The 12,263-nt window shown below is 33.8% G+C and overlaps 1 protein-coding gene across 2 annotated transcripts; it reads right to left on the reverse strand.

The window, feature by feature from the left end:
- Positions 1–294: 294 nt before the first annotated feature.
- LOC134258754 (transmembrane protein 272-like) lies at positions 295–7,178 on the reverse strand. Of its 2 annotated transcripts, none has more exons than XM_062741333.1 (5): positions 6,909–7,178; positions 1,768–1,881; positions 1,473–1,532; positions 1,138–1,353; positions 295–726 (listed from the first exon to the last, which is right to left on the reverse strand). In XM_062741333.1, the coding sequence occupies exons 1-5, from the start codon at positions 6,931–6,933 to the stop codon at positions 524–526; spliced, it is 618 nt and encodes a 205-aa protein (XP_062597317.1). In that variant the 5' UTR covers positions 6,934–7,178; the 3' UTR covers positions 295–523. The 2 variants fall into 2 exon arrangements, with proteins under 2 accessions (XP_062597317.1, XP_062597316.1); XM_062741332.1 differs by lacking the exon at positions 6,909–7,178 and adding an exon at positions 3,433–3,587.
- Positions 7,179–12,263: the final 5,085 nt, after the last annotated feature.

Raw genomic sequence — 12,263 nt, forward strand, 5'->3', positions numbered from 1 at the left:
TCAATTTGGATGGATTTTTGCAAATTGTGAACATTATGCATTTTTTAATTGCTCCGACCTCGCCCACTTCTGTCTTTCTCTTCCCGTACATGATTTTTTTTTTTAACCGCGCCTATCGATAAGTAAATAGTTTTATTAAGAAACAGAGTTTTAAAATTATTTGTAATTCAGCTTGGACAATAGGGAAAAAATGAAAATGTAAATAAAGAGAAATAATACGAACTCCGAAAAAGTCAAGGGGAGGGCATACGAGGGATTGGAGAAAAAGAGATTACCAAAGAAAGAGAATAAATCTCTGTGTTCAGCTTTTAATACAAGAACTGATTTTTTTTAACTTTAACACATTTTTAACAATATTTACAAAATATAATTGCATTTAAAATGTTTACAGAATTTATATACCCGGTATTATTTCTGTATCATTTAGCTCCCACTTTCCACGTGCCTTGTGCATAAAGTTACATTATAGCATACAAAACTACAATCTATTAATCCTAACACTAAATGCAACAAAATTTTGAGCTTAGGAACTAGATTTGAAAATACAAGAACAACATGCAGCGATGCAGGCGGTGCAGCAACCTAACACAATGGTGGCGCCTATGAAAATATATACAAGAGTGGTGGTCCAGAAAGCAAACAAATAACACGTTGGGTGGCAGTACTTGTCTGGATTTGCTGGGTCTGAGGACCAATCGTTGTAAATGTTGTATATCCAAACGTTACCTGTAAGTGGAAAGTATTTATAATTTATAACATTGTCACAGATATCGCGGGAAACATCGTAATTACAAGAATTAAACTTATGACAAAGCTCCCCCACTGCATTAAACAACATAAAGTGCTAAACTGGATGGTATTTCATAACTCATGCGTGGATCAAAACCCCTGCCAATAGTTTTTTACCGCTTTCTGGGTTAGATCATAGAACTTAAAAAAAAAAACAGGAAAGATGATAAATTTAAGATAAATGACAGTCTGCATTGTTCAAATAAGTGACTGTTTTCGTTCGACGCATATACCGGTACTTTTTATTCAATCCGTTAGTGTGGTTTTATTCCTGTCACCATTATTTAATAATCAAACATATTCCAACGACATTATCGTATAGATTCTTAGAGGTATTTTTTTTCAAACCTGCAATGAACCATGCTAATAGAAAACATCCAAAGACACAGTTACAGATGCTGGTGAACACCCCCGGGCGCTCCTCGGTCTCCCCTTCTTCATTCCTCTTGGAGGCCAACTTCCTTAGAATCCCAAACACATTGTACACAATCCCCACCGCCCCCGACACGATCAAATATATAGGAATGTAGCGCTGGATTGGACATTTGTTCAGATACAAAGCACCTACAATATTTAATAAATGATCAGAAAATATCATTTAAATATAATTCCAGTTTCATTTTTGTCTCAATCTGATGGATATAACTTTTATTTTTGTTTCAATTTTCAAAACTTGTACTCACCTATAACAATACTTGCTACCGGAATGGCCAAGATGATTATTAGGCAAATAGTACAGCCGACTGGAATAAACCAAGGACTTTTTTTTAGTGTTAATGTCAAAATAATAACAGTGAGTGCTAGCATCCATTTATAATCTTCATGTATCCCTAGGTTTGTGCAAAGTGGGTGTACTTGCTAGCATGGTCAAGATTGTTCCTTTTCTTTCAAAATATTTTGATTTTGGTCATTAGGACTGTCCTCTGAGTTTGTGCAGTTTAAGAAAGTTAACGGAATAATTTAACTTTAAATACATACCTGATGCAAATAAGAGTCCAACCACTGTTTTGAAAAACCCAACATTGCTGTCCGATTCTACTTTTGCTTTCTTGATTTTACCGTACAATGAATCATAGGACGGCGGAGGTTCATCTGTAAAAGCCAAAATTCTAAAAAGTATACATATAATATCATGAACTATAAAAAAAAATACATCCTTCAATTCAGCACATGTTTTTGTATTATAACCTCGACAGATTTATTTTAATGTAATATTAGGATTCGCTACAGGGATAATTCCACCAAACAGCGTTGCTGTTCTCGACCACCGCACGCGTTAAATCAATAGAAACGGATCTAAGATTTTGAGGTTCATCTCTCCTCTATAAAAGAAAATAAATGGAGGAGAACATGAACCTCTGGCAGAAAATGCCCAGAGAGGGAGGTTGCAGTCCGTCTGGTTTTCGGCCAGAAAGGGGAGGTGGGAATTAAGTCTATATGTATGTATTACTAGTACACAGACAAAAATAATCCTCATCGCATCGTCCCAAAGAATTACGGTAGTATTGTGGCGATCGGTTGCCGTAGGCCAGATAACTCGGTAGAGCACCTCCCGGTTACATTTGGTGCCGTGACCAGGATATGTAACAGGTGAAAGTTCTGCTCTCTACTTGTTATATCCTCTCCATACCCAGTGAAATGGCTTTATATCAGTTCAATGCAGTTTAAAATTCATCAACTTGAATATTGGAAATTTAAAACTAAACAATTGAATTTTACACTTTTACTGTAACTTGACGGATTTTCATTGAATCCCTGTATCCCCTCCCAGTCTTCTATATATAGAGAGGGGCGGTATCCGCTGTCAAACAAACATGTTACGAGCTATCTCTTCGCATTCCGGCTTAACAATACATTTTGTTTGAAAGCAAGCATGATTCCCCATTGTAAATAATCTTGGATCCGCAAGAAAAAGTTTAAATGGTGTAAGCTAAGGCAGGGATGTCATGTGCCAGTGTGATCATGTGATGATTTAACCTTGAATAGGACCTGGAGGAAAAAGGGGGAGATTAGTATCTATGATCGATTTTTTTCAGCGAGCATATAAATATATTTAACATCTCATCGATGTGCGTGTATCTTGTAGACATGTGTTATAGGTAGTTCGGTGTGTAGCAGATGATGACAAGTATCTAACAGGAGATTTTATATAGATGCTGTGCTCGTAATTGATGAGTGATCAGAATGTTGCGCGATGTTTGTTTTCTTTGCGTACAGCTTTTTTGAGCGTGTTTTCTATATTAGTGCATATGTATGCACGGCACACTTGCAGTCTCTTCAGCTATTAATTGTTCTAGAGTTACAATTCTAAGTCAGATTGCAATTTCCCCCTTTTCACTTTTAATTAGTCAAATGATAAAATCTTATCACAGTATTTGAATTTCAAAATCGTGTATTTAACAGATAAACATACCAAGATGTCTTAAATATTTATGAAGTTATAGATGTAGGTATTTTTTAGAACCACCTGATGAATCCACGTTCAGAACATCAAATATTTGTCATAATAGAAGACCTTGGCTAATTCTCGAGAAACACGATCAAAACTCCGTGCACCCGGAGCTACTTTGTAATCGGAAAAGTTCAGCATTCTTTTACTACTCTGAATAAAAATATGGTGGACAATATTAAAGTTTTACCTACCTATAATATGCTTTTCTTCCGACATTTCGAATCTGTCAACAGAATTCAAGCCTCTATTTATTAAAACATTAACTCGGAAGCTTTCAATCCTACAAGTGTTCCGCTCCTTACACACTACAACTGTGTATACATTCAGTGTGTCGTCGGCATAAAGCTCTTCATGTATAGGACCTTACAATAGAATCAATATATCAAATGTCTCCAAAGTAGAACAGTCTTTTTTTTTTTGTTTTGTTTTGTTTTGTTTTGTTTTTTGTAAATTAAGGGGGCTGTCATTTGTAGAGGGATGGAGTTGGGGCCCGGGGGCAAACATCCAATTCCATACAAGAAACATTAGAGAACCCCACAACACCCCCTCCTCCTCCTTTTTTCTTTTACGATTTTAGATGATTTAATGGTTTGAAGGCACTTTTTTTGTAATTTTTGATTACAAAGAAATTGGACGCAAGTGCTGAAAACTTACTAACTCCTTTCTACATATAAATTAAAGGTTTGTATTAGGTCAAGATTAACATGCAAAATACATGTATTTGCAAAATTTTACATACACATTCATCTTAGCTATATATAGAAATTACTGTTTCAATTTTACAAGATTTATATTAAATTTTTTTATTAATTGGTTGTAAAATTATACCTGATTATATAAATTAACCTTCATATTTCATCAGTAGTGATTCAATATATATAATTATACTGTACACGGTACCTATTAACCATTGCCAAATGGACGTGGAGAATCATTAAATACCGATTGCAAGGAAAGAAAGTGCTACATATTTATATATATTTCATGTTTGTAAATAAACGAATATTCTGTAGTCAAATATGTAAATCCAAGGTCTATAATACATTACCCCCCCCCCCCCCCCACATACACCTACGCGTACTTATGTGAACAGGGCCTCAACCCCCAAACTCTTTGCGTCAATAACAAGCTTCTAAGATAAAATCAAACAAAACAAAAAAAGTAAATAACTTTAGGGGGATTGGGGTTGGAACTCTCTCTTTTACTTTTTGGTACATTTTTCAAATCCTGCAATCTATCAGTGCTTAACTTAAGAGCAACAAAACAGGTGGTCGGGACCAGCATCTAAATGAAATTTAGATTTAGCGATGTACTATACTGAGAACAAAAAGTGGGGAGCACCCCAACCCAGGCATTTTACAGGCCTGTAGTGACTGGGTTAGTTCACTTAGTTTCAGGATGGTGAATGGTGACGTTTTTGTTATGTTTGTCTAAAATTTAAAACAAACAAGAAACCCATAGGCCACAACGCTCACCCAAGTTACTTTGGCCCTGCTGATCTTCAGCAGACACCCCTCCCCTTTTGGACCCACTCTACCATTATTTGAACAATTAAATTCTTCATTATCCAAGGATGCTTCCACATAAGTTTCAGTTTTTTTCTGGCCTAGTGGTTTTTGAGGAGAAGTATTTTCCATATATTTCAATGTAAAAATCTTATTCCCAATTTTGGCCCCATCCTACCCTATGGGGGCATAATTTCAATAATTTAGAATTAGATTTTACACTTCGCCAAGATGCGTTCACGTAAGTTTCATATTTTCTGACCTAATGGTTCTTGAGCATATTTTTAAATATTTTCCTATATATTTCATTGGAAAAATTTAATTACCTATTGTCGCCTCACCTTACCCCCGGGGGCAATCATTTCAATATTTTACAATCGATATTACCCCCATATACTTCCACATAAGTTTCATCTTTTCTGGCCCAGTGGTTCTTGAGAAAAAGGCTTTTAAAGAGTTTTTCTCATAGGCATCTGACGTTCCTTAGTTTTTTTTTCATAAAAAAATATACCTATACCTAATAATAATAATTTATTATTAGGTATGGGTATATTTTTATTAAAAGAAAAATAAGTAACGTCAGTTGCCTGTGGCCCAACCTCAAATCCCGGGGGACATGATTTCAATAATTTTAAATCTACATGTACACTACCCCTGCATGCTTCCTCATATGTTTCATCCATTCTGGTCCAGTGGCTCTTGAGAATATGATTTTTAAATATTTCTTTTTTAAATATCTTCAATTTATTAAAAAAGAAAACTTTGATTCCCTATTGTGGCCTCACCCTTTCCCTAGTGGTCCTTATTTGAATAATTTATAATACACATTACCTCAGGAAGCTTCTGCATAAATTTCATTATTTCTGGCCAAGTGGTTCTTCAAGAAGACAAATTTTATCGATACCATCCCATTTTTTGCATTTTCTTGATATCTTGGAAGGGTGTTTGGCCCTTTTATTTTAACAATTTAGAATCTCCTCAACCCAATTACCAATTTTGGTTAATATTGACCCAGTGGTTCTTGAGAAGAAAATGAAAATGTGAAAAGTTTACAGACAGACGTTGGACACTGGGTGATCAGAAAAAAACTCATTTGAGCTTTCAGCTCCGGTGAGCAATAAATTGATGAAAGTCTGACTTTCAGTATTTTCAGTACTTACTTTGATTATATTTCGCATTTTATTCATCGTACTTTGAAGTTAAGTTTTAAATTATTTCGACAATGTTCAGATTAGCGATTGCTTCATTTTCTTTCCGTCACTGATTCAGGAAATGTTTGAAGGTTAGGTAGATATAAATTATTTAAATTTTATCAATTATTGACCATTGATGTAATAAAAATCGATGTGTTAACTCTCTCTCTCTCTCTCTCTCGTTGAAAATCAGAGGAGCTTAATCACCCTTTTCTGGATCAACTGTTTACATGAGGAAATATATCATATCTGCCCGCGCGGGGAATAGTTTGTCTAAAAGGAAATTTTATTTAAGGAAAGATTTAGATGGCAACTCAAGTTATACTGAATAACCTGGTTTGGTGCTGTTTACGCTTTAGAAACCACGAAGCGTTTTATGAAAAAGTGCCGGTAAACTGACGTAAATAATAATTGTGACGTAGGCAATCAGGTTATACAATATACATATACTTTTTTATCCAATCAAATGACGCGTTACAACCACATTCCTAAGAGTTATCTCCCGTTGTCTGCGAAACGCTCATTTTTTTGCACCGTGTCCTCTGTAATTTTTTGTAAATATTTTTAATCTTCAAACGTTATCGGACAATTTCCACCTGTATTTGTATTGCCAGATTATGGGGCAACATGAAAAAAAAGATGAGTCCCGATTGATCCAGCTAAGGGGGAATGACTTTTGTAAATGTGAAAGTCGTTTCAGAATAACAGGATCACGTGGATACCTTGAAATGTTTTTAAAATACATGTATTCAACAGTATATAAAGTTCAAAGAACATAAAAGAAATTCATATTCTGATACATTGTTTATATTCGTAAACATCTACATCCATTTGAAAAGCATTTAATTAAGCGGAATAGTCTTGGGTTACCGTTGTTCATCGCGATACAAAAACAAAACAAACATCCTCGCCATGATGTGAAACCAAAGAATTTAAAATACAACTATCATTAACAAGAAGCACACCTACCAGCATAATGAGGCGACCTATGCATAATGAAAACAATCTACGAGATCCTGCATGTAAATCCTCCTTTCTCTCAGAGTTTACTTTTAGATTCACTTCTTAACCAGGAAACCTAAATACCTTTAAACGTATAGGTGTTTGAAAATTCCCAATAGCCTGTCCTTCGAAGCACTAAATATAAGTCTTTCAACATGGAAGTTTAAATGAATTACCAATATATTAGATAAACAATGCGTGCTTGGTCAGAACTATTTAAATAATCGATTTATAGATTTAATACCTTAAGATAAGGGAATAAGTGAGGTTATGATACAAGTGTAAATAATCAAACCAAAAACAAAAAATAAATAAATAATATTTTCGATAAACACTTCAAAAATATTTCCTAGAAAGTACAATATATCATAATAATTATATACTTGTCATTGTTTTTACTTTCTTTATTATTTTTTTACTTCCTTCATATTACACTAAAAGATCAAGGAGAGGTAGTTTGATATGCGAGGGTATATGGCACAAAGTCTCGCCATGTTTTTTAAAGCTATATATGCCGTATTATTGTTTTATTTTAAAAGTAATAAATATATGTGGTGTCTCATCAAGTTATATAAGTTATATACTTTCTGCAAATAAGACAATTCCACTCCATCACTTTTAAAAGTTATGAAATATTATTTGGTAAAAATTATTTTCTCTCCGTGTCGGATAAAAAACCGCCTCTTATTGAAATATTCATGACCACGTTGTCTCGCATGTTTACAACAAACAATGGTCCAAACTTGTGAATGAACCGAAAAGCATGATGGTCTACTACGTTTTTACTACAAATACGTGAGTTAGGGATTGTCAATATAATGAGAGCACCTCAGGGTATATTCGATTAAGCGACACGGGTTACACGAGTCACTGGAGTTGTAAATAAAACAACCTACCTTCGACACGGGTGATCAACCCGTGTTACGCGAGTATACTCCTCAGTTTACCTGGAGTAACAGGTGAAAGAAATGGCGGGAAGTGAAGTCGCATTGTAAATGCGAAAACTGTTTTTGCATAAAGACTTTATCAGTGTTTGTATAAGAAATTTACAACGTCAATGAAAAAAGTCTGCATTAAAATTTTGATATCCCTCCCTTTTTTAGTTTTTAGGTCAACCTCTTAAAATTACGGCTGTGTTATCAATGGCAGTTTTTAATTATTTTTTTTAATAAGGAGTATTTTTTTTTAAATCTGCCTATAATTATTTCCCGAACCTCTGGGGACCGTTTTACAAAAGAACTTAGGACTAATAACCAAAAACTTATGTTGATTATAAATTTTTGAAACTTAACCTTTTTGGAATTTGTTACCATAGAAGCATTCTAAATTCTTTTCAAGAAGAATAAAATCGCAGAATCAGTTTTGCTTTTAGTTGTAAGTTCTTTTGTAAAACGGGCCACTTGATTACAAAAATGTCTAATAGATGCATATTAATTCACTAAAATTATTTTGATACATTTAACATTCGCAGCATATATATTGTGTTAATTACCTTATAAAGTTAAATAATAATTATCTATAATTCAGTTTTAACATAATTGCAGGATGAAATGTGAGAGCAATTTCAGTTACATGCATGTATTACAATGTAATCTTATAAATATGGGGGTCGGGTCCCCAGAGCCAACCGGTTCTTTGTTTACAATAAAATTAATGTTATAAGTATATAGAAATTACCTTTTCAGCCTTTGATTACAATTTTAATAATTATTGAACAATTCCATGTGTATTTTTTTTTTTCAAAAAAAAAAATTAGTTGAAATATTGAACATTATTTTTACAGACTCAAAATTTAAATCCACAGCCATGTAAGACCATGACAAACACACATGCTCAAGTTTTCTTTTTTTTTTTTTGTAAAAGTATATGTCTCTTACATCCTATGACTAACATTATATTAATGAAAAATGTCACCTTTGGTACTCTAGCTTCTAACCAATTATAATAAAGCGTGCAAAATTTTATGGGGGGGGGATACAGGAACGAGCAGCTGGTGGAAGCGCTCCCCACACTTTTTTTCCCAAACATCTCTTTCCTTTTAAAAATCGTCTTTGAAAGACCACCGATTGCTTCCTCCCCCTTTTTATTACAGTAAAGCCAAGCAAGGCTGAAGTCGTATCGTATGAATAAAATTTGGTACTGAAGGAAGTGGAACCTACATCATCTTCCTCCAACTAAATAGAAGTGTCGGGTTTTTTTTCTCTGGCTTGCCCCCCCCCTTTCAAAAACGATGGTACGTCACTATTATATTTAAAACTATTTCCATGTAAGTTTTACGGGATGATTCTGATCGTCAATACTGCTGATTCTGGTTCAACCGTGAACTCTCCTCTTATTGTTGAACCCAGATTTTTTTAAATCCTCAAAGTCACCAACACGAGATACAGTTTTGTACTTTTATATAGAATCAGCAAGGAATATACTTTTACATGAGTTTGGGATGTATCAGCACCGAAGGTCTGATTCCAACTGACTATAATGTTTTCACAACAAAACGTATTTTCTGAACAAAAACAGAGTAAAATAAAAGGATTAACAAAAGGTATATAGAAATCAAGTATCAAACAATTATTGAGCGAATGGTGACATTTTAGCATTATGTATATAATAGAATTAAAGATGAAAGATTAAGCGTCAATAAATATAAACAGATTCCAATCTCTGACCATGCCTCAGGTGGGATTAGGGCTGTGCAGAATTAATTTAATTTATCGCATTTGCCGAAATATATAAGAAAACTTTTGACAACAATTTACACAAAGTCCGAAAAGTTAATTTACATGGTAATTTGAAATAAGTCTAAAAATGTTATATTTTACACCGTAACATATATGTATGTGGAGACATATTTATTCTACTTTTTTATTTTAATAAGAGGAGGTATTGAATTGTTAAATATTATTGCAAGGATAAATAATCTATAAAACATGTTGTATCCACAGGCACGTGGCGTTACATGTGTACTTATTTTCGTTAAAAAAAAAAGAATATACCCATATTTTTCATTAAAAGAAAAATAAGTAACGACAGGTTCCTGTGGTTGTATCTGTAAAACATAAATTTTGTTGAATAATTAATTTCAGCTTCGATGTCTTGTATTAACTTATCTGCTATTCTTTATTTGATAATTGGATATTATGTGTTAATCAATTGTTTGTCCTGTTCAAACGCGATATACAGGGAATATACTGTTTTCCCCGCCATATTTATACAAACACTAAACAACACGAGATGTTTTATTTAGATCACTAGAGTTCAATCAATGAGCATGCGCATATTTAACACTAGTGCGACACGGGTTGTCTTAATCGAATACACTCTCAGAGTTGGTTGCTTTTTGTACCGAGGAATAATCACGTGCAATTGTCTTTTCAATGGACATTTTCGGTTGGGTGAACTTCTACAGCTGTCAGCGACTATGGATAAAGAAGTGTGGAAACCATGTTATGCCAAAATGAAATAACCAATACAAACAAATGATATAATTTGATCAATCAAAATGGTTATTAGATACATTCGATTCTGCATTTCTTGATGGTTCCAAACAACAATAAGTATTCCACAGAATATTATGTATAAATCTGCACAATATACCGAATGCCAAAACCAGAACACTACTAAATACATGTAATATATTTATATTCTTTACATATGAACCACAGTATTTCTGACCCCTTGAAAATAATATAAAAAATCTTGCAAGTAGGTTATCAGCATAGGCTCGGGCTAATTCGAAAGTGAAATTTGAAGTTTGGCAGTAAATTGTAGTGAATGAATAAAATTTAGTAGTGAAAGATATTGGAACCTATTTTACTTGTCAGATTTCTTCGAGCTAGTTGATTTTTATTCTAACTGTTCTATCCCCCCACCCACTTTAAAAAAAACTGATGCTACCTACCTGAATTAATTTTTCTTAATGGTGTTCATCAAAATGCTTGGTTGTGCCCTCAAACTGGAATAGTTTTTAGAGGCCTGAAATTCCTTGACCAATTTTATTTTATTAGCCCAACTTTATTTCTAAGAAGGCAAGATGTATGGTATGTAAGTTTCATCTACATATGTTATGAAGTTCATATTAAAAAGCCCAAAGGGATAACTGACGATATCCCATTCAGGGTGTAAGCAGCTTAAATTACTTTCCATACATTGTATTTGACACAAAATATCTTTTGCGCATTATGCGCTCCATACTGAAGATCCGTAAATGTTCACCCAACCGAAAATGCCCACTAGCAGTACAGCACGCGGAAACTCTAAACAAACGGACCTGTACAATGGAGTGGGGAAAACTTTAATTTTCATCATTGTTAATCATTTGTATGCAAATATGAGCATGGGATTAGTAGATAATAATGTACATAATGCATCAAGTCTTTCTGAGAGCGATTTAAAAAACTAGCCTTTTTGAAAAATACATGTAGTATTTTATGTAGTAACCCATAAATGCATTAAATGCAACTCATTGAGCTGATTGGTCTATTTGTGTCCCTCACTGAACAGACGTCACAAAAAATATTTTCCTCGACCTGATGATTCTCGCGATGCTTTTCCCGCGCACATGCGCAGATCCAGGATAAACGTCAGTCCTTTATAAATATGCATGAGAATATCGTGTATTTTTCCTGACCAGTACTTTGTTAATACCGAATAAAATTTCGTCGAATTTGCAAGAATGCTTCATTTTTGGTAGCTTATCATACTCCAGAAATTTGTGTTCGGTTTCACCTGTGCAAAAATACTGTTTAACACGGCATGCATATCTTTAATATTAAAATAAATATAAATCCTATCCATGTTCTGTCAGTCTCGGCTTCCTTCCCTATCTCCTGTCTCCTCTCTAATGTTATTGCAAATTTTGATATTTTTTACGTAATATATTTTCTAATAAATCAAATGTTTATACATGTACTTTTATCCACAATCATGATTTTAATTCTAAAACAGAAAAAAATTGTTTTAAACAGTTGGATTAACAATTTTATTAAATACCATTGATTCATAGGATCTTTACATATATAAACACCTTTGAAAATCAGGCACGTAGCAACAGGGCCCCCCCCCCCCCACACTTTTTTCCCAGCAATACCTTTACTATTGAAAATGACCATTGAAAGGTAGGTCCCCCCAACTCTTATCACAGGATAGTGATATGAAGGAAATATAGTATTGTGGGTAAAAAAAAATAGGAATTGAAAGGAAGTTGGCCTTAAAAAAAGTTGGCCACTCCCCCCCCCCCCCCAAATGAAATTTAAAAAAATTGCAATAACACACCTTTGAAAAATACAATCTGATTGATGTTCTGGTACGTTTATTTAAGTATTT

This window comes from Saccostrea cucullata, unplaced genomic scaffold (assembly GCF_032062105.1).
Source record: "Saccostrea cucullata isolate Sc308-1 unplaced genomic scaffold, CSIRO_AGI_Scuc_v1 ctg27, whole genome shotgun sequence".
Taxonomy (NCBI): Eukaryota; Metazoa; Mollusca; class Bivalvia; order Ostreida; family Ostreidae; genus Saccostrea; species Saccostrea cuccullata.